Raw genomic sequence first — 24,438 nt, 5'->3', positions numbered from 1 at the left:
CTTTTTGGGGTCAACTCAGAGGTCAACTACTGTTATGAAATCTGGTCAGCAAAAAAAATGCAAACCGTGTGGGGCAGCAGCAACCTTTCCTTCCAACTTCCGAGCATTTTCCCTGAAACTACCTACATGAACCAACATCTTCTTAGGAACTTGACCAAAGGTCTGCAACCCGTCCAATAAATTTTTTGAGCCGAACCCGTCTCCAGTGGAATAGATTAGAATACATAATGTTCCAATCTCTTCACCTTGTTACATGCCAACCCCATCCTATGCCTGTGCGACTTGGAACCCACCATTTGAGCCGCCTCCACACCCACCTTCCTTGTCTTACATAAAGTCCAAATTTTGCGAAGCCTCTGCTTCGTCTTGGTAACCTTCAATATGAGAATTTCTTTCTTTCAGTTATCTCACAGTTAGAAGGTGCTATAAATTTCCATTGCCAAGGAAGGTGCTACAGACTGCTGGAGAAAAGAGCAAGTGGAAGAGAAAGAGAGCCTAATGCAGCTTTTCTCTTACAGAGTGAGGAGCATATGGACTAACTGGGACCTCCGAGCATTTATTCTAACCAGCTTATGCTTGCAGATCGTCCTCATCTTCTCCGGGAGCGTCCGGAAGCGCAACAAATCCAGATGCATCAGCCTCATCCTCTGGTCAGCATACTTGCTTGCGGACTGGGTCGCCACCTTTGCTCTCGGCATCCTCTCTAATAACCAAGATAGTCCCTCCAGTCCTGACAATGAGAACAACGACCTCCTCGCATTCTGGGCCCCTTTCCTTCTCTTACATCTTGGCGGCCCCGACACCATCACTGCTTTCTCCCTAGAGGATAATGAGCTATGGATGAGACACTTGCTTGGACTAATGTTTCAGGTTGCAGTCGCCTTCTATGTCTTCATTGGGTCCCTGCCACAAACTAGGCTCAAGGCCCCTGCAGCTTTAATGTTTCTCGCTGGAATTCTGAAGTATGGTGAGAGGTCCTGGGCACTCATGTGTGCAAGCATGGACTGCCTGAGGAACTCCATGGTAACACCTCCTGACCCTGGTCCAAACTATGCCAAGTTCATGGAGGAGTATGCCTCGATGTCGGCTGCTGGTCTACAAGCAGAGATTGAGGTGGAGAAGGAACCTGAAACCCAGCCGCGATCTTTGGACACTGTCGTGGAGGATATTAATACAGTGATGATTCTGTCCAGAGCTCATCGGTTCTTCCACACATTCAAGCGCCTCATTGTAGACCTCATCCTCAGCTTCCATGACCGGAACGAGAGCCAATCCTTCTTCCTCAAGCGCTCTCCCTTGCAAGCCTTCAAAGTAATCGAAATCGAACTCTCCTTCATTTACGACGTGCTCTATACCAAGTCAACTCTCATTCATACTGTCGTAGGCCCCTTCTTCCGCAGCATCACTTTTTCCTCGATCCTATCTGCCCTCCTGCTCTTCCTGTTCACCAAGAAGCATGGCTACAAAGATATCGATGTAGTAATTACTTACATACTGTTGGGAGGGGCTCTCGTTCTTGAGAGCTATTCCGTTGGCCTGCTGGTTTTCTCGGACTGGGCATTTATTAAGCTGAAAGATCTCAAGCAGTATCGCCTGTCTAACATGATCTTTGCAAGCATTTCTTTCTTTCGACCAGCCAACAAACCAAGGTGGTCTAATTCCATGGCATGCTACAACCTGATAAGATTCTGCCTTAAAGACCAGCCATCCACAATCAAAAGAATCATGGCTCTTCTTACTGTGAAAGAAGCCTGGGATAGGTTCTTCCATACCATCTATTGTCCTGTCCATGATGAGCTGAAAGAATTCATCTTTAAGGAGATCAAGAACAAGACAAGCAGTGCAGAAGACTCCAAAGGCTACAAGCGTTTCAGCACCTGCAGAGGAGAATGGGCCCTTCAAAGGAAGGGATACCGGAAGGAGCTTGGCTGGAGTGTTGAGGTGGAGTTTGACGAGAGCATCCTTTTGTGGCACATTGCAACTGATCTCTGCTATTACTTTGACGGCATCAATCACCCAAAGGGCATACTTTCAGACCAGAAGATTAGCAAGGCGATATCCGATTACATGTTGTATCTTCTTGTAGTTCGCCCTTTCATGCTGAGTGCTGGAATTGGGCAGATCAGGTACGGAGACACCTGTGCGGAGGCTAAGAAATTCTTTCAGCGAGGAGACGCAATGCCTGATGCGACGCAAGCCTGTGAGATGCTCCTTTCGGTGGAAACTAAAGTCCCTCCAATACAGGTGAAAGGAGACAGAAGCAAATCAATACTTTTTGATGCTTGTATGCTTGCAAAGCATTTGTTAGAGCTGAAGGTAGAGAAAAGATGGAAGATAATGAGTGTTGTTTGGGTGGAGATGTTGTGCTATGCTGCAAGTCATTGCAGAGGTTATTACCATGCCAAGCAGCTTAGCACCGGAGGAGAGTTGCTCACTTTGGTATGGTTTTTAATGGCTCACCTAGGAATAGGAGATCAATATAGGATAGAAGAAGGACACGCTAGAGCAAAACTGATAGTAGAGAAATAAGGTAAAGGCTACGGCAGTTTGATAATGTACTCTGTTTCAAGTAATGCACTTTTGAGATGGATGATGTCTTTTTTGCTTAATTTCTTTAACATGTTACAGGAAATGTACTTCTAAAGATAACAAATTTCTGTAGGCGCCTTCAGTCTGGATATGTTCATAATCTTCCAAAAATGCTTCATCTTTAGAAACGAGCAGGAGGAATATCTGAAAATTTTAGGTGAAAAAGGAGCTAAAACTAGAAGAGTTAAGAGGCATTAGCCAATACATATATAAAGAATCCATCGACAGTATGTAATGTTGAAAAACTGTGCCTCGAAACTCGAAACAACTGCAATTGAATTCGGTTCAAGTTTGCTTGGAAAAAAAAAAAATCTGTGCCAACTGAATGGAGTCGACCCCTAGCATTTAAGAATCGACTCATGTGAAGCTTGAGTCAACCCCAGGGATGAGAGGGTCGACTCGCTATGTGTCACAGTGAAGAAACAGAGAGCTATTTTTGGGATCGCTTGTAGGAGTCGACTCCAGCCCTGTAGGGGTCGACTCCAGCCCTGTAGGGGTCGACTCCAGCCCTGCAGGAGTCGACTTGAGGTCTGCTCGAGTCGACTCCAGGTTGAAGGAGTCGACTCTCTCAGGAAGACAGAGCATGCCAGTCTTCGGTGCTGATACTTGGAGTCGACCCGAGGATGTCCGAGTCGACTCGAGCTTATCAGGAGTCAACCCCTGAAAGTGAAGAGTCGACTCCAGATCTCGGGGTTGATTCAAACGGTGGCAAGATGGCTTTTTGACTTAGGGTTTCGTTAGGGAAGTCTCCTTATGTTTTGGAAACCTATAAAAGGGGTCTTTTGTGAACCCTAGGTGCTGTAGAGAGTTTCTTTTTGAGTCCTATCTCTCTTGTAAGCCCTAATTGTGCAATCTCCAATGGGGAAGAGAGATCGTTGTAACCCTTGCTGAATATATTGAATCTGTGTGTGTGGCCTCGGTGGACGTAACCCGTATTGGGGTGAACCACGTAAAATTGTTGTCTTTGTGATTGTTTGATTTTATTCTCTACTACTTCTTCTTCTCGATTCGTCTTTCCGCAGTTTGGATCCAGGAAAGGGAATAGTACAATCGAAGGGTGAGTGCTTTCATCCGCAACATGTAAGAAGCCCATAATCAAAGAGAAGCAATTAAACAAGCAAGCAAATATCTAAGGCCTTTCTCTTAACAGATACAAGGCATGTTATAATAAAGGCTCTCCTTCAAGTTAAAACTTGTCTGAGGTCAGTAAAAAGATGTTAGGATAAAGTTTCAGAGATTGAAAGTCTATCTTATGATCCTCAAGGGGATCTTGGTCTGACAAAAAGGTGCCTCATGATCTTAGAGGTGGCTGGGAAGCTCTTTCTTATAGCGTGCTGGTGTCTGTAGCTTGAGAGAAAAGCCAGTCTAGTTTAATTTTTTAAGGGAGCAAACAGGTTATTTACGAGAAAAGCCAAGAAAACATATACAAGGGGCAAACGGAGAAGGAATGTACAATGAAAAAAGAAGAGATTTTAGGCTATTCATAGATGTGAAGTTTGGCCCTCGTAAGCGTGCTGATTACTGACCTCATTTCAGTTGGGCTCTTCTTCCTCCCTTCAAGTTCACTGCTCTCCTTGCTTCTCTCCTTCCTGCTCTGCTATTTTTCCTTACTTTTTTTTTTGTACTTTTCCTCTTCTCTTTCCCCTATTGAATTTCTTTGTTGGTATTTTATCTTTCTTAAAGAAAAAGTTTAGGTGGATTTCCCACCATTTCTCTTGAATAAATATATTTTTCTTAAACATATATAAATAAAGAAAGAGAGATATGGACTTTGCTCCATTCTAGAAGAGAATGTATCTATTTCACTCGACTCTAAAATCAATAATAGAGCATCCAAACTAAACATTTACTATTGTTCTTGATTTATACTACCAAAAATATCTATAAATTAAAAATCATATGATGCATAGGTCAGAGACCTTCAAAATATATGATTTTTGATTTTTAGACATTTATTGTAGCATACATCATTATCAATGATGTCGATTTTTCATTTTGATACTCTATTATTAATTTTGGAGTCAAAATAAGTAGATACCCTCTCCTTGGAGCAAAATCTATCTCGTGTGAGAATAATAATTATTGTTTGATTGTTGATGACAAATAATTTCTCCTCATTATAGGGCAGAAAGCACAATCATACATATATATTCAAAATGTATCCAAAACTGATGAGATAGATACAGATAAATCTTCCCTAATAAACTCATCACTAATTAACATCAATGGTGAAAAAAGGCAAAAGTAATAGACATAGTAAAACATTTGCATCACAAGAAGTTAAAATTAGCAAGAAAAGAAATCTTAGCCGAAAGAAAAGCACCAGCAATTTATCTGGGAGAACATCATATTTTGGGAGGATGCTTGGGTAGATGCAGTCCCCTTCGCTCATTTATGTTGGGAAAAATGGCTCCTCACAAGTGTAGATCAATAAAGAGAACAAAAACAAAATAAGAACACAAGAGATTTTTACGTGGTTCCCTCAATTGAGATACGTCCATGGGACCGATGTCCAATTTCACTAACTTTGTAGGATTACAAAGTGTTTACAAGAGACACAAATGTCTCACAAAATGATAAGGGATTTGTAGGCCAAAATGAAGCTTTTGACAAAGGAGGAAGTAGCTACACAAAAGCTCCAAAACAAAAGAGTGAAAGGTTGCTGGAAAAACTGAAGAGAATAGGCACCAAGCTCTTCAAGTCACCAAAGAGACACAAAAATGCAATCCAATTAACAACTTTAAATTCCAGCACACTAATCTGAATTTTTCCACTCCTATTAGCCCTTTGGAATCCCAAAAACCAGCTTCCAAATAAGCACCAATGTTCCCCAAGTTTGCCTTGAAACAAGTAGTCAAAGAAGCTTTTATTACCCAAGCAAACATTGAATAACCAAGTATCTTCCCAACAAATTTGAAGACAACATATCTCACAACTTTCAAGCATAATTAAATGCATAAGGAGGGATGCCCAATAATTTGTTTAATGACCACTACAAAAGAGTGCTTAGAGTTAATTCCTCAGTGGCCTCTCGGTGGAGTTGGAGAAAGATGAAGTGGTGCATTAAGCTATTTGGTCCTTTGTCTATAGAACAAACTAAACAATTGGAGCTTTTATCCCGATTGTTGGAATCTTGTAGACCTTCTAAAATTGGTAATGCGCCTGTGTGGAAATTAACTAGCAATGGAACATATACAGTGGGATCATTCTACAAATTTTTTAACCAAAGTGGCACCCTTTAGCCCTTCTATAAATCCCTTTGGACAGCAGTAGCTCCAGAAAAGTTTAAGATATTTACGTGGTTGGCATTATAAAATAGATTGCATACCGGTGAAATCTTGGCACGTAAAGGATGGGGAATCTCTTTAGGCTGCCCTTTGTGTTGTTCTAATGCTAAAACTGTATCACATCTATTCTTGAAATTCCCCTCTGTTAGAAGCATCTGGTCTACTCTGAAAACACAGCTTAAGATCAAAGATGACCTCCCAACATTCGAGATCTTTGGTCTTCTCGGCGGTGTAGAAAGATTAAATCCAAATTTTGAAGAGCTTGGGACCAACTTATTGTCACGCCCCAAACCCACCACTCGGGTCGACCACGTGACACGGCCACATAATCCCTAAAGTAAAACCCTAGAGATCATGTAAGGGCTAATAAGGTACAATATTCACAAAAATGCCAAAAATCAACGATTAATGTATTAAATCAAACCAACTAAAATGTACTAATTGATTACATAATTTCAAAGTCCATAAGCAAAAGATAAATTAACTTTTAACTATCTAGTAGTCTGACTCCAGATCGATCTCACTTCTCGTCCCACCCGACGGATTCTACAAATCCAATGCCTCTGAAAAACAAAAATAAGTGTAGTATGAGCTTTTCCAGCCCTCTAAGAATCCCAACAGCCACACTAGTAATAATAAGAAAATAATCTAAGCAACATATAAGTGTTATTTCATCATTCGAAAGGCTCAATAAACAACAAGTATAAATAAACCAGTACATATACATAAATACCTTTTTACACATTATGTTATTCACTTTCGTATTAATCTGATTCCCAAATTTTAAGTTTTTCACTTCTGGCTTTAGACTAACCAAGATTATGACCCAGTCCAAGACTGCACAAATCCCACGTATAAGCTCGTGGCAGCTATCCCACGCGTAAGCCCGTGGAGGCTATCCTATGCATAAGCTCGTAGAGGCTATCCCACGCGTAAGCCCGTGGAGGCTATCCCACGCATCAGCTCGTGGCAGCTATCCTACGCATAAGCTCGTAGAGGCTATATCATGACGAGGCTAGTCCAACCCATTTTACATGTCTAATTTTACATGTTTAGTCAAATTTCAATCGCATCATATATTTTAATGTATTCTCAAAGATATGATTATTCTTCCCAATTTAATTATTTCAATATTTCCATAGCAAACAAGATGCACACCTCATATGTGCATACCAGTTCATAAAACTAATAACAACATACTGATAAAATATATCCAACAATAAATCAAATATATGCATAAATAGAGGTGCTCAGATGTAAAGATTCTTACTGGAATTTGTAGACTGACTCAAACACGGATCCAAATCACAACCTACGAGCTGGGGTGCTGAGTCTCCTGACCAAAACCTCCTGGCACCGCTGACTCTTCCGCTACAATATCAATCACAAATCACAAACTAGATCATGTAATATTTAAATATTCTAAACCATAAATCACATCTACTATGGGGTCCATCATCAGGTCCCCAAATATCTCAATCCCTCCAGATCTAGGGGCAGTCGGGGTGGCCCGACTCCCACTCTTGTACCACCGGCCTATGTCATCGCCAGCCGTGGCCGCTGCCATACCGGCGACGATGGCCGGTCCAGGTGAAGAGACCAAAAGAAGGGTGAATGAGAGAGAAGGGGAGAAGACCCTTCTCTCTTCACGGATGGGAGTACATCTCCCTCCTCATCTTCCTTTGGTCCAAGGGTAGCAGCCATGGTGGCTGTGCCCTCTCCTTCCCAACCCTCGGACACAACCGGCCGAACCATCGCCGGCCGCCACTGTTGCAGTCGTCGGCGATGGTGGTCGGCCAAGAGAGGGAGGGAAGAAGAGGTTTCTTTTTCTTCTTCCCCCAAGAACCGGAAGGATTCAGCCCCCCCTCCATCATCAATAGAAGGCCACCATGATGGTGGCTCGGCCCCCACTCGACGGCAGCCACAGTGGCCCACGACTCACAGTCGCCGCCGCCGGTGGCCAACCGATGAGAGAAAGAGGAGAAGAGGATGGGATCACGAGGAAGAAAACCTCGGATCCACCACTCCCCATCTTCAATTAATCCTAGAAATCTCTCACTAATCCTCACACAGTCCCTATTAACCCCCAAATGACATGGATCCCGGCCAACCTGGCGGCTGGTGGCGGCAAGATCCGAAAGAGAGGAGCCGAAATAAGGGTACCCTGTTTCGGATCCTTCTCCGACGATTTCACTAGCCAAAACCTAGCCAACATAGCCCTAAATCTAGCAAATGAAGCACAAGGGGAGGAGTCATGATTACCTCAGTCCGATGGGGAGCTCCGGCAACCTTTCCGACGAGAAATTAGAGGAGAATCCTTGAGCAAACTTGGATCAAAACCCCCGGATCCAAGGCACCTTCACCAGATTCGTTGGGAAGATCTTCGCTGAAGGAAAGAAGGCTTTAAGGCATCCTCCATGACCGGCCAGCTCGCGGAACCGTCCCCTCCCCAGCGCTCGGTCTCCCCCGGTGACTCACCTCCCCCCCGCAATTCAGCTCCCCCTGTCGTTTCCTCTTCCACGATCGTGGCCTCCTCAGGCCGGCCCATCAATCCTAAAAGATTTTTTTTTTCGGGTCCTCACATTCTTCCCTCCTAAAAAAAATTTCGTCCACGAAATTAACGTACCTGAAATACCAAAGAGTTGAAGGTGTTTGGCTTTTATTTATTCCTCGAGTTTCCAAGTGGCCTCTCTTTCTGAGTGATTGCTCCATTGCACCTTTACATAAGGAATGGTCCGACATCGCAACATTTGATCCTTTCTATCCACAATCCATATCGGGTACTCTTCATAAGTTAGGTCCTCATGCAGACGAATAGGCTCAAAATCTACCACATGGTTCAGGTCCGAAATATATTTTCTCAGCATTGAAACATGGAATACATTATGTACACCTGCTAAAGCTGGTGGTAGAGCCAAACAGTATGCCACTTCTCCGACTCTGTCCAGGATCTCGAATGGACCAACATACCTAGGGCTCAATTTGCCACGAACCCTAAACCTCATCACACCTTTAGTCGGAGATACCTTCAAGAAAACATGATCACCAACCTGGAACTCCAGTTCTCTTCTCCTATTGTCAGCATAACTCTTTTATCTACTCTGAGCTATAAGGATCCATTCTCTGATTACCTGTATCTTATCCACAGTTTGTTGTACTATCTCTGGACCCAATAATGTTCTTTCTCCTACATCATTTCAACAAATTGGAGATCGGCATTTCCTTCCATACAATGCCTCAAAAGGAGCCATCTGAATATTGTCTTGATAACTATTGTTATAGGCAAATTCAACTAGCGACAAATGACTATCCCATGCACCACCCAAATCCATGACATAAGCCCTTAACATATCTTCCAAAATCTGAATAGTGCGCTCCGACTATCCATCAGTTTGTGGATGAAAAGCTGTACTGAAGTCCAGTCTTGTACCAAGGGCTTTATGAAGGCTCTTTCAAAACTATGACACAAATCTAGTATCTCCGTCAGACACAATTGAAACTGGAATTCCGTGCAGCCTCACAATTTACTCTATGTATAAACTTGCCAATTTCTCCAGAGAAAAGCCAACTCTAAAAGGCAAGAAATGTGCTGACTTAATCAGTTGATCAACAATCACCTACACTGCATCATTACCCCGAGGGATCTTAGGCAAGGCAGTCACAAAATCCATGGTGACGTGCTCCCACTTCCACTGAGGAATGAGAAGAGACTGTAATGGTCCAGTAGGCCTCTAATGCTCAGCTTTCACTTGCTGATATACTAAGCACTGTGCAACATACTGAGCTATATCTCGCTTCATGCCACTCCACCAAATTTTTTTTTTCAAGTCCCGGTACATTTTAGTACCTCCTGGATGTACAGTATAAGCTGAGTTATGGGCCTCATCAAGTATCTCCCTCTTCATTTCTGGTACTTTCGGCACACATACCCTATTCCCGAATCTTAAAGAGCCATCTTCATGCACTCGAAATTCTGACTGCACACCTGACTCTGTTGTTTCTCTAATCTTCTATAAATCTGGATTCTCTTTTTGAGACATCTTGATCTTTTCAATCAGAATAGGTTGCACTGTGAGGGTAGCCAATTGTACCTTAGGATCATGTATTCGTACCTCGATCCCTGATCTCTCCAAATCTAATAAAATATGCTTCTGCGTAGTGATCAATGCTGCCAACTCACTTGAGGATTTTCTGCTCAAAGCATCAGCCACTACATTTGCTTTCCCCGGATGGTAACTGATAGTCAGGTCATAATCCTTCAGTAGTTCTAGCCATCTTCTTTGCCTCAAATTCAACTCCTTCTGTGTGAAGATATATTTCAAACTCTTATGGTCTGTGAAAACCTCACAGTGTTCTCCATACAAGTAATGCCTCCATTCTTTAGAGCAAAAACTATCGCCGCTAACTCCAAATCATGTGTAGGGTAATTCTGTTCATATGACTTTAACTGTCTAGAGGTATAAGCTATCACCTTCCCATTCTGCATCAGAACACACCCAAGTCCTTTACGAGATGCATCACTGTAGATGGTGAAACTTTCTGTTCCAGATGGAATAGCTAGCACTGAGGCTGTCACCAGACGTTTTTTCAGCTCTTGGAAACTCTGTTCACAGTCATCTGTCCATTCAAACTTTTTTCGCTTCTGAGTTAAGCGACTTAAAAGCATGGCAATACGGGAGAATCCCTCAACAAATCTTCTGTAATATCCAGCCAATCCTAAGAAGCTGCGCACTTCAATTACATTGGTAGGTCTACTCCATCCAACTACTGCCTCCACTTTCATTGGGTCAACAGAGACACCTTCCTTGGAGATTACGTGCCCGAGAAAGGAAATACTATCCAACCAGAACTCACACTGATGACCCAAAGATTGATTTAAAGATTGATTTTGATGATCACAAAACCTTGAAGTATAAATACTAACGTTTGTGTTGCAAGGAGAAAGATAGTTATTTTGCAAGGAATATAGCAAGTTGGAAGAACACAAGAAGGCCTCCAAAGCTCTCAAGAAAAGTTGGAAGAAAGCTACAATTTATTGACCCAAGTTTCAAGTTCAAAGGACTCAAGTTGGAAGAGCAAATTCAAAGGAAAATCCAAAAGAATAGTCCTCGAGTCGACTCCTGGATAGTACGAGTCGACTCCAGGGAGTAACAAGGCAGAAACACAGAGAAGCTATTTTTGGACCCTGAGAGCCGAGTCGACTCCTGAGGAACTCGAGTCGACTCCAATGGTTGGCAGGTCGACTCCAAAGGAAGCGAGAGTCGACTCTCAGAGAAATACAAGGCAAAAAGTCAGAGAGCCAATTTCAGACACTGAGAGCCGAGTCGACTCCCGCAAAGTCCGAGTCGACTCCAAGACAGCGCAACCCCAAAGACAGAAGACGGTATTTTCGTCTCTGAGAGGCGAGTCGACTCCAAGACAGTTCGAGTCGACTCCAAGGCAGCGCGACCCCAAAATACAGAGGATCAGTTTTCGGGCTCTGAGAGCCGAGTCGACTCCAAGAGAATTCGAGTCGACTCGAGGAAGAAAATCAGAAAATATGTCCTCTGGATTCCTGAGAATGAGCCGACCCCTAAGTGCCCGAGTCGTCTCCAGTTTGGTCCGAGTCGACTCTAGGACAAAGCGAGCACATTAATTCAAATTTGGAATAGTGGCCGAGTCGTCTCCAGTCAAGCACGAGTCGACTCCTGCAACAGGCGAGTCGACTCCAGATCGCGCGAGTCGACTCCGATCCCAACGGAAATATTGTCAGGAGGTACAGACTGTGTCCAACGGCTCTATTTTTGTCTCTAACGGCTAGATTCTTGTTTCCACGCCATCTAAAGCTATAAAATCAAGAGGAGAGCTAGGGAAGAAGGTATGGAAGTGGGAGAGAACATTTAGAGAAAAGATTTCAAAGAGATTACACGGAAAATCTCCTATAAGCACAAAAGGGCCATTCAAAGTAAAATAGAGAGAAGAAGAGCATCCAAGTGAATCCCAAAGCTTCCTCTCCATCCGTGTGCTGCCTCAATCATCCTCTACCTCGTGCCAAATCAGAAGAGGGTCAAGTAAAGAAGAAGCCGAGTTCCTTCATCTTCAAAATTCGTTTGAGAGCTTCTCTTTACTCCATTTGTTTATATTGGATATATTTGCTTAGTTAAGAAGCTTGTACTTGCTTTAAATTCTTAGTCTAATATCTTGTAACTTGATTCAATCAAGGGATTGAATCAAGAGGTTAAGGTTTGTTGGTGAGCCAAAGGAAAAACCAACGTTGTAAGGTTGTGGTTGGTGAGCCTTTGGAAAAAACCAACTGGGTTGATTGTGAACCCGGAAAACAATCGTTGTAAGGTTGTGGTTGGTGAGCCTTTGGAAAAACCAACTGGGTTGGATTGTGAGCCCGTGAAAACAATCGGTAGGTTCTAGTCGGTGAGCCTGTGAAAACCGACCGAGTTCGTTGTGATCTCGCAAAGCAACAAGTTGGGTTGTGAGCTTGTAAAACAACCGGCTGTAATCTGGAGGATTATAGTGAAATTCCCAAGAGGTCTTGGAGAGTGGATGTAGGTGCTGGGGTGCACCAAACCACTATATGTTTGTAGTGTTTGTGATGCTTTTTGTCATTGTCTAACTTGCTCACTTACTTACTTAGATAAATTGCTTGCTTAACTCTTATCTGCACATCCTTTAGTTGCAAGCATATTTAATTTACTTAATCAAGTCTCATTCAATAAATCAAACTGTTGCTAAGTTTAAATTCCAGTGTGCATCTATACAACTTAGCATAATTAATTGAAAAGTTAAAAGTTTTAAAAGACCCAATTCACCCCCCCTCTTGGGTTGTATCTACTGGGCAACAAGTGGTATCAGAGCAGGTGCTCTAAGATTAATTATTGATCTCACGATCAAGAGCCAAAGATCATGACAACTCAAATAGATAGTTTTCTAGGAGAAGGACAATTAATTGATACACCTCCACTATTTAATGGCATAAACTATACACATTGGAAAGCACGCATGCGCATTTTTATACAATCACTTGATTATAATCTATGGAGTATTATAGTCAATGGAACACACACAAACACTAGTCATAATGAGAAAATGGTTCAACAAAATTCAAAAGCCATGAACCTATTATATTGTGCATTAGATAGGAATGAGTTTAATTGCATATCTTCTTGCATGACTGCTAAAGAAATATGGAATATGCTTGAAGACAAATATGAATGCACTAACAAATCTGAAACATCATGTGTAAAAGAAGAGCAGTATCATCCATGCTTCGTGGCACATGAGGTACGTGCGGAAACTGAAAGCACTTTTACATTTGATGAACTTCACGATGCCTTTTCTGATTTGTATTTAGAATATAAGAAACTTATTTGTAAGAACAAGAACTTAAAGAATGAAAATCAAATCCTAAGAGATGAACAACTGAAACTAACTAATAAAACTGAAATCTTAATTAAAGAAAATAAAGAACTAAATCAAAGAAATCAACTTCTCACCGAAAGCCATGATAAACTTAAGAAAAACAATGAATTACTTTCAGAAGATAACAGGAGATTAACTAAAGAAGTTGACAAATTAAAACCTATTGTTGAAAGATTTACTTTCAGCTCTGAAAAATTGAACCTAATGATAAATAATCAAAGAGCTGAATTTGACAAAGTTAGATTGGGATATCAACCATGGTACATCCAAAAATCTTTCAAGAATACAGTTGTTAAATCCTCCATTGCTTATCCTAAAACAGATTTTTATAAATATGATGAACAAAAGTTAATTAAAATCCCTTTTGCTCATCCTGAAATAGTTTTTCATAAATTCAATGAACCTAATGAACAAAATCAAAAAATTAAAAATTCATCATCTACTTATGTTAAATCTATGACTGTTAAATTTAACAAGAATATGCAGAAATACACATCTTGTAATCCTAAAATCTACAGGCCTATGGACAAAATAGCTATTAAGAAAATATGGGTTCCAAAAGGAACAATAATAGCTAACCTGCAAGGACCCAAAAGAGTTTGGGTTCCTAAGTTGAAAATCTGATTATTTTTCAGTAGGTGTGTCTAGCTCTCCAAGGTTCTAATAAAAGATAATATCTGAACAATGGGTATTCTAGACACATGTTGAAGAATGGAACTTAAATGTAAACAAGAAAAATAATTAAAATAGAAGAAATAACTTCAAATTTCTCCATCTTTCTATATTATACTTTACTTATTGTTGGATAAGTTGCTAGATGATTAATCAATTTATTAAGAATAACTCTATGAATTCTCTATATGCTTGATTGAGAGCTTTTATCCATGGCATTATTGTTTATTGATCATAGATATGAAAATGTGTACTTGGTATGCCTTTGAAGATATGCACTATAAATACCAAGATTAAAGAAACCATCTTTGGCATATAATATCAACTCATGCGAGTATGGATTTATTTTCAAAAGACTTTGTCATTGGTTTACTTAGATTATCTTCTACAAGGTCAAAGTTTGCTATGCATATTAACTAAGGAAACAAACAAAAACCAATTTCTAAATCTAAAGATGTTGTTTCCAACACTAAGTTTTCAACAGCGTACATTGGTTTTGTTCTTGGCACTTAAATTGAAATATTTTCTGCATTGGCACAAACTCACAAAAAGGGATCAAATGAAAAAGGTTTGCAAACTATGAAAATAAAGAAGTATCATGGCATAGTGTTGAAAACCAATTTTGTATTAAGTTGTGCACAGAAAATAATATTGAATGCAATTGTTTCTGCACCAAGAACACCATAAGTAAAATAGGGTTAATAGAATTCTTGAAGAAATGAAAAAGACAATTGTGTATGATAGTCATCTACTTAAATAATTTTTAAAAAGCTATCATCACTGCTTGTCATACATATGATTTCTATTAGATCAATTTTTGATGAAAACTCCTTTTGATCTTCTGAAAAATGGAAAATGAACCATTGCATATCTTTCATATTTTTCAGTCATACTCGTTATGCTTGATATGTTCTTATGAAAATAATGCCAAATCTGATAAAGAAATTTCTATCCTTGGATATCATTCATCAAGCAATGCATATAGAATACTCAATGGAAAGATTCGAGTTGTAGAAATATCAATTCATTTTATTCTTTATGAGATTAATGATTTATTGTCAAGATACTAAAATTAAATTATATATATATATGGTTAATCTTTTACATATAACAATCTGAAAACTTGTTAATAATTAGAACCAAATTGGATTTTTCAGAAATGCACTTAATGAAGAAAAATTGATGACTACTAAAAGACTAAATCAAGAAAAGATGAAATAGATCCTGATAAAATTCTTACATGATTAGAAGTAAAGATCACCATTATCATTTGCTTGCTTTATGAGCTTTATATTCTGTCAAATGAATGTGTAGAATACACTTCTATGTGATTATTTCAGATCTATGTAAAATAACCACCTTATTTGAAAACATTCATTACAAATATGATAAAGCAATTTGTGATTTGGAACAAGCATCAAAAGCATGATAGAATAATTATTTTATCATATACCTAATAGACCAGATTGTGTGATCATTATGTGCCCTTGTGCAAGACTTCACTCTAACTTTAATGAATCATAATTTATTGATAACAAATGAATCATAATCTGAATTTTGATAGAAACAATTGTTTAAGGCAATTTGATCAAAACTTAGCTAGCATGCCTTATTGACAATTATCTTAAGCAAATAGAATCTAAGCTAAATTGATGTTGAAAATAAGAAATTGATTTGATCTTGATAAATCCTTCTATTGTCTCACATGCTTGTACTTGAACCATATTGGTTAATGAAACCATCTCTTTAGTTCAAGTGATATGTGCTTGCTTATACTTAGGGAATCTCTTGAGTAAAGTGACTCAACATTCAACTAGTATCATATCTTATATCGAGTCATCTAGTTAAAAATATGGTGGATGAATGTTTTGTATCTTGAAGAAACTAATAACTTTCTTTCAAGGAAGAAAAGGAGCTTGCAGGATCCTTTAGCAAGAAAATGAGAGATTCCAACTTGAAGGACACCTCCATAAAAGGTACAATAAACATTTACATGTAAACAAGAGAGAGGACTTTAGATACCTCTCTAGTAGGTTTTTGACTTGAAGAATGCAGAATGATTCGGTAATTTTAGATACCTCTCTCATAAACTAGCTGAGCAAAGTCATTAATTTAAATCTTACTATGGCATGATTAAAGTCTTTAATTATTAATTTCTTGATATCATGTCTATATATGTATTGATTGACTTATGCTTTTAGAAATTGTTTCATGGTTTGCTCAAACTAAAATATTCCTTTGCCTATATCATAACCATGAAATACACAAGTATATACTTAAAATGTTGATTTAAAATGACTTGTGAGAAGCTATGAATTCTTGAGCATAATGAAAATGTTGTTTGCTTGATATACCTCTATATGATACATTTGATTATTTCTTTATTCTGCTCTTTCAAGTAAATTACTTGAGAATAACAAAAAGAAAGAGAGATAAAGAAAAGAAAATGGATATTATTCAAGAGAAGGCAAGTACTCCAATCTTAAGCAAAAGCAAAACAAGCATAATATATTCGGCACATTTGTGATACTTGTGTGAACATTCTTTTGGAAGGGATAAAATTCGTAATTAATTACACTTAAATAGAGAGAGTTTCAAGTGAACATTTTAACCTTTCTATATTGCTCATCATAGGGATGGTGCCAATGGAGAGGCTAGTGGTAGTACCCGGCACTATTTGACCCAACTATTCGGTGTAGGGCATATTAGGGACGGCACAAGAGGGAGGCTAGTGGTAGTACCTCGTGCCCCTTCCAACTCCACCGGATAGGGAGCAAATAAAGTATAGAGCACAAGAAAGTAAAAATGAATGACAAAGTAAATGAAAGTATAAGAAGAATCAAGTCAAGCTTTAATCACTTGGAAACACACCTTAAGAATGAAATCAGTGCAAGATTATATTTAAATAAGGGGAGTTTATTTGAAAAGAATTGATTTTGGTCCTTGACATGCTTATTCTTAATATTTTAATGCATGACTTAACACGTAATATGTTTTGCATGTGGCATGATGCTTTAAATTACGGACTCTCAATATTGTGTAATGCTCCATGCTTAAATAATTTGATTGAATGTTTTATTCTGGTACTATTGAAAAGAAATTTCAGATTTGTCATTCACGATTATCTTTGAAAGTTAAATAGAGTTGCAAAAAGAAGAAGAGAAGGATATTTCTATTTTGAATTGATCTTGATCTATCTTTCTACTTGCCTAACTTTGATACATAATGTCCTAATACTTGTTAAAATATCCTCCATTGTGTATCGAAACTCAATATTAAATATAAAGATTCTGAAAGTGCTCTAATGTTATTGAAATATGTGTTTTCAATCATAATGATTTAAGATGAGCTACAATGTGGAAGATACATATCTCAAATTATGACTTTGAAAGACTCTATTGAAAATCTTTATGAAATTCAGAATCTAATTTTGTATAAAAGCTTAAACTTAACTTAAAAATGCTTATATCGTTACATCTTTGTAACCTTAGTTATATGCTTCAATGATCACGTCATTCAGGAGAATAACTGAATATAATTTCTAAATGAAAATTTTAATATAAGAAAAACAGAATTAATTTTGACGCCTTGGTTGATTGTCTCGATATGCATCCGAAACATATCTTTTCTTATCCCTAAAGTGTACTAATATTGGTCTAAATGATGTGTCTCTCAATGATCTTAATTGCAAACAAATATTTTTAAATATATGATTTTATTTTGATATTAAAAAGATTTATTGTGCTTCATGTATACATTGCTGAAAAACTATAATTAAGAAAGTGAGTTCTATAAATATATATACTTCAATGATCATCTATATGTTTTTCTCTCCTATATTATTAAAGACTTCCATCAATATATATATATATATATTATTAAGAGAGTGAATGATCTTAAGTCTAGAAATATTTCAGCTCACTCAAATGATTCTTAAAAGAAAGAAAATGTAAATGCTTTTAAAAAAAAATTTGAGCTTCAAATGAATCATTTTCTGATTAATATTTCAGTACATTTTCTCAAAGATTAAGAGGAAGCATAACTGGTTCTTGAAAGATTAAAAAGAGTGATTGCTATAAATTTTGAATAATTCTAGATCACTCTACATTCTTGATATCATAAAGTTTCAGTTTTATTCACGTTTATCATTAAAATCTGAAATTCAACAAAAGAAAAGAATGATTAAAGAAGAATGCATCTTTTGAGGGGGAGCTTTAGATATTCAGTATCTTTTTATGGATTGATTTTAATGAACCTCCTTATATTGCAAGACTTGCTTTAATTATATAATGAGTTTATACCTTGAGATGAGTTCTATAAAGGTTGTCTTATCTCAAACATTGAGTCTTATGAAAATAAGCTGAAACTTATAGAAAATATTTTTTTTTGAGATTGACAATTTTACTGAACATTATCTTCAAATTCTAAACTCTTAAATGGAATGATCAATTGAGGAGGAGAAAGAAAATCTTAGAAGGAGAGATCTTATGGAACTTAATCGCATAAATCTATAACTAAAGGAGAGAGAAAGCATACTAAATGAAAAGTGATCCTAATGCTCTTCAATATGTATCATCTGAAATTTAATCTGAAAATCTTTATGATACACCTTGAGGCTTGTTATTTGGTTAATATATCTTATGCATAAATCATGAACCAAATTGCAATTCAAATAGTTGATCTTAAGAGCCTCTAATTTAATAAAAAAGGGGGAGTATGATATGTTGAATTTGCTTGAGTATCTTTTAGAAAATCTATTTTGAAATTCACTAATGAGTCCTAATTGGCTTGCTCTTTAGAACTTCAAATTTTATGCCAATTCATATTTTTATGTATCAAATTGTGCTTATTTTCTAAAGAAATAAAAGAAAGTCTTTAAATGAGCTCTAAGATGTATCAAAAATTGCATATTTTGGTATTTGTGCCCCAATGTTCTTATTATCATAAAAGAACTTTGAAGTCATTAAGAATTAATGATCCAACATGATGATATGTTTTTCAAGTATATGAGTTTTGCACTTATACTCTGAAAATTAATTAAATTGCTCTCATATTGATAAAATACTTAATATATTGGGCAAAAGATCTTAAATGAACGAGCTTTCATACTTATTATTGAAGAGAGGTTAGATTTCCATTCGTGCTTTCTTTGAATATCATTCGTGGTACTTCTTGAATTAACTTAAGAAAGATTCCATCTACACTTGAGTTGAAAACTATCCTTGGAATCACATTCGATGTGTTCTGCTCTGAAATTATCTTAATTGGCTCTGATCTATGCTCATTAATCTTATTCTAATATTATTGCCTTGAGTTATATGATTCATATCCTTGCAATAATTTGACATGCAAATCAGAGTACAATAAGAAAAAGAAATATTTGAGTAGTCTTATCTTTGTGCTTAATGTTTCACTATCTTTTTGATGTTGTCAAAAAGGGGAAGAAATACCTAACTATATGCTCATAATGCTTTATATTCTGTATGTTCTGAATTGAATACAAACCAGCTTAAATTTAGATATGTTGATTATGTTAAGCTGATTAAATCTAAAGCATTATCATGAAGTATGTTTTAAATATATATGTTTTCTACTTCATGCAACTTAGCTATGCACTACTTCTAGAACACAATATATTTTATATTGCATATACTCCAAGTTTTGTCATCATCAAAAAGGGGGAGACTGATGACCCAAAGATTGATTTAAAGATTAATTTTGATGATCACAAAACCTTGAAGTATAAATACTAACGTTTGTGTTGCAAGGAGAAAGATAGTTATTTTGCAAGGAATATAGCAAGTTGGAAGAACACAAGAAGGCCTCCAAAGCTCTCAAGAAAAGTTGGAAGAAAGCTACAATTTATTGACCCAAGTTTCAAGTTCAAAGGACTCAAGTTGGAAGAGCAAATTCAAAGGAAAATCCAAAAGAATAGTCCTCGAGTCGACTCCTGGATAGTACGAGTCGACTCCAGGGAGTAACAAGGCAGAAACACAGAGAAGCTATTTTTGGACCCTGAGAGCCGAGTCGACTCCTGAGGAACTCGAGTCGACTCCAATGGTTGGCAGGTCGACTCCAAAGGAAGCGAGAGTCGACTCTCAGAGAAAACAAGGCAAAAAGTCAGAGAGCCAATTTCAGACACTGAGAGCCGAGTCGACTCCCGCAAAGTCCGAGTCGACTCCAAGACAGCGCAACCCCAAAGACAGAAGACGGTATTTTCGTCTCTGAGAGGCGAGTCGACTCCAAGACAGTTCGAGTCGACTCCAAGGCAGCGCGACCCCAAAATACAGAGGATCAGTTTTCGGGCTCTGAGAGCCGAGTCGACTCCAAGAGAATCCGAGTCGACTCGAGGAAGAAAATCAGAAAAAATGTCCTCTGGATTCCTGAGAATGAGCCGACCCCTAAGTGCCCGAGTCGTCTCCAGCTATTGGCGAGTCGACTCCAGTTTGGTCCGAGTCGACTCTAGGACAAAGCGAGCACATTAATTCAAATTTGGAACAGTGGCCGAGTCGTCTCCAGTCAAGCACGAGTCGACTCCTGCAACAGGCGAGTCGACTCCAGATCGCGCGAGTCGACTCCGATCCCAACGGAAATATTGTCAGGAGGTACAGACTGTGTCCAACGGCTCTATTTTTGTCTCTAACGGCTAGATTCTTGTTTCCACGCCATCTAAAGCTATAAAATCAAGAGGAGAGCTAGGGAAGAAGGTATGGAAGTGGGAGAGAACATTTAGAGAAAAGATTTCAAAGAGATTACACGGAAAATCTCCTATAAGCACAAAAGGGCCATTCAAAGTAAAATAGAGAGAAGAAGAGCATCCAAGTGAATCCCAAAGCTTCCTCTCCATCCGTGTGCTGCCTCAATCATCCTCTACCTCGTGCCAAATCAGAAGAGGGTCAAGTAAAGAAGAAGCCGAGTTCCTTCATCTTCAAAATTCGTTTGAGAGCTTCTCTTTACTCCATTTGTTTATATTGGATATATTTGCTTAGTTAAGAAGCTTGTACTTGCTTTAAATTCTTAGTCTAATATCTTGTAACTTGATTCAATCAAGGGATTGAATCAAGAGGTTAAGGTTTGTTGGTGAGCCAAAGGAAAACCAACGGTGTTAAGGTTTGTTGGTGAGCCAAAGGAAAAACCAACGTTGTAAGGTTGTGGTTGGTGAGCCTTTGGGAAAAACCAACTGGGTTGATTGTGAATCCGGAAAACAATCGTTGTAAGGTTGTGGTTGGTGAGCCTTTGGGAAAACCAACTGGGTTGGATTGTGAGCCCGTGAAAACAATCGGTAGGTTCTAGTCGGTGAGCCTGTGAAAACCGACCGAGTTCGTTGTGATCTCGCAAAGCAACAAGTTGGGTTGTGAGCTTGTAAAACAACCGGCTGTAATCTGGAGGATTATAGTGAAATTCCCAAGAGGTCTTGGGGAGTGGATGTAGGTGCTGGGGTGCACCAAACCACTATATGTTTGTTGTGTTTGTGATGCTTTTTGTCATTGTCTAACTTGCTCACTTACTTACTTAGATAAATTGCTTGCTTAACTCTTATCTGCGCATCCTTTAGTTGCAAGCATATTTAATTTACTTAATCAAGTCTCATTCAATAAATCAAACTGTTGCTAAGTTTAAATTCCACTGTGCATCTATACAACTTAGCATAATTAATTGAAAAGTTTTAGAAGTAGTATAAAAGTTTTAAAAGACCCAATTCACCCCCCCTCTTGGGTTGTATCTACTGGGCAACACACACTTTGATAGCTTAGCATAAAGCTTCTTTTCTTTAAGAGTTTGCAATACTACCCTTAGATGTTCTTCATGTTCCTGTGAGCTTTTTGAATACACCAAAATGTCATCAATGAACACTACCACAAACTGATCCAAATAAGGTTTGAATATCCGATTCATAAGATCCATGAAGGCAGCCGGTGCATTTGTCAAACCAAAAGGCATGACCAAAAATTCATAATGCCCGTATCTGGTCCTAAAAGCTGTCTTGGGCACATCCTCCACCTTTATTTTCAATTGGTGATAGCTAGAACGAAGATCAATCTTCGAGAAAACCTGAGCCCCTTGTAGCTGACCAAACAAGTCATCAATTCTTGGTAGTGGATATTTATTCCGTACTATCATCCTATTTAATTCCTGATAATCTATACAGAGCCGAAGACTACCGTCTTTCTTTTTCACAAATAATACAGGAGCGCCCCAAGGAGAAACACTAGGCCTGATAAAACCCTTATTCAGTAACTCTTGTAGTTGTTCCTTCAGCTCTTTCAATTCAGCTGGAGCCATTCGATATGGAGCTTTTGAAATTGGACCAGTGCCAGGAATCAAGTCGATGAAGAACTCAATCTTCCTATCATGGGTAATTTTGGTAATTTATCTGGAAACACATTTGGAAATTCTGTCACCATAGGGATATCCTCTATCTTGGGCTCCTTTTTTGGGTGTCTAACACAGCAACTAAGAATCCTTCACAACCTTTTGCAAGAAGCTTCCTGGCCTGTAGAATCGATATTAAGTTCATTTGATGAGGTGACTTGCCACCCACTAAACCAAATACTGGCTGGCCAGGGATCTGAAACTTGATTGTTTTCTCAAAACAATCAATAGTAGCATGGTATGTTGCCAACCAATCCATTTCAAGGATCAAATCAAAATCATTCATCTCTAAGACCAGCAAGTCTACATTCATTTCCTTGTCCTCGATGACCAAAATACAGTTCTTGCAAATTGAATTAACTAATATAACATCTCTACTTGGTGTTGAGACACAGAGATCAACTTCTAATGGCACAAGTGATATTTCATTATTCTTTCTAACAAAATTGGCCGATATGAAGGAGTGGGTAGCACCAGAGTCAAATAAAATATTCACATCATAAGACAATAACCTAATCATTCCTGTAAACATAGTCACAAGGCATCTAATCACAATCTTTAACCATACATGCACAAACATATATAACCTAACAAAATTTATGACATGCTAAACAAGAGAGAGTATTAGGAATGGATTTATTACCTCTCACCACTGAATTAGAAGCCTTGGCATCATGCTCCGTGAGTGCATAGACCCGCCCTTGGGTCCTAGCCCTCTGCTGCCCTCCCTCTTACTGCTGTCCTTCCTGAGATGCTCGGTTTGCAGGGACTCTCTGAGAGGATTGAGGTGCTTGACGCCTCTGCGGTTCTTTCCCATTAGGACAAACAATAGCCTTATGCCCTTCTTGACCACAAGAAAAATATGTCCCTCCAACCCAAGTGCAATCTCGCTTGAGATGAGGTCCTCCACAGCTGTAGCACCTAATAGCACCTCGGGCTTGAGCTCTATCTCTAGTGACAACTTGATTTGGTCTCTGATTTCTTGGCTTGAAGGGTCTACTATTTTGACTCAGAGAATCATTGGGTCGAAATCTTTTCTTCAAATTCTTTTTTCTGGCAGCTTGGGCATTATCAAGCCCTTTTTCTATCACCAAGGCTTTGTTAACCACATCTTTATAAGTAGACAGTTCAAAAGCAGTGACTTGTTGCTGAATACATCCCCTGAGTCCATTTTCAAATTTTCTTGCTCAGTCACTGTCCTTTGATATCAAGGTTGGAGCATATCGGGACATCTCTTCAAACCTTGCAGCATACTGGGCAACTGTCATATCGCCCTGCTCCAGTCGGCCAAACTTTCTGTATTTCTAGAATCGGATACCCTGGAGAAAATACTTCTCATAGAAAACCTTTTTAAATTCTTCCCAAATAAAGGGGACATCATTCGGACTGAGCTTTTCTTTCTCCATCTCCCACCAATCAGCTGCCTCACCTTGTAACATGAAGGTGGCAAAAAGGACTTTCTCCTCATCAGGGCACCTCAAGGCCTGAAAGACCTTCTCTATCTGTTTCAGCTAGCTCTCAGCCTCCATCGGGTCAGCCGTACTCTTAAAAGTTGGGGGTGCATATCTTTGAAAATCCAACAGACTGACTCGATGCTCCGACTGGGCTATAATGTCCTGAAACTGCTGCTGCTGCTGTTGTTGTTGATACATCTCTTGCTGCTGCTACAACTGTTGCTGCAAAAACTATTGCAGTACCTCTACCATTCTCATCATGTCTGCCCTGGCCGCAGCTTGCTGTTGCACCATCATTTGCATTAATTGCGAAGTACTTATCGTCTTCCCAAGCTGAATACTTGGTCCTTCGGACATCCCAATCTCCGGAGCTCCCATCTCTGGAGTATTGCCAGTAGGGTCGATAGTGTGCTCCTGCTGTTGCACACCTCGAGTCAGCACGGATGAAGTACCTTCCTGCTGTTCAGAGGGTGCCCAAGCCATGGAGCCGTATGCAAATCAGGTCGGCTTTCTGGCACGCTCCTGATCACGCCCTCGCGCCATATCAACCTACACAATTTTTCTAGCATCAAGAATAACAGATTAAGACAAATTTTGTATCCTTATTATGCTAAACACACCATTTAAATATCTTACGTGTTTAGTGATTT

General features: G+C 38.8%; 1 protein-coding gene across 1 annotated transcript; it reads left to right on the top strand.

The window, feature by feature from the left end:
• The first annotated feature begins 205 nt into the window (after window positions 1-205).
• On the top strand, window positions 206-2,661 carry LOC103724015 (uncharacterized). Its single transcript, XM_008815136.6, has one exon. It carries the CDS (start codon window positions 499-501, stop codon window positions 2,527-2,529), a length of 2,031 nt encoding a protein of 676 aa, XP_008813358.4. The 5' UTR covers window positions 206-498; the 3' UTR covers window positions 2,530-2,661.
• Window positions 2,662-24,438: the final 21,777 nt, after the last annotated feature.

This window comes from Phoenix dactylifera, chromosome 1 (assembly GCF_051530095.1).
Source record: "Phoenix dactylifera cultivar Ajwa chromosome 1, Ajwa_hap1_PhDact_Kaust_v1.1, whole genome shotgun sequence".
NCBI classification, from domain to species: Eukaryota; Viridiplantae; Streptophyta; class Magnoliopsida; order Arecales; family Arecaceae; genus Phoenix; species Phoenix dactylifera.
This window is presented reverse-complemented; position numbering and strand designations above follow the sequence as displayed.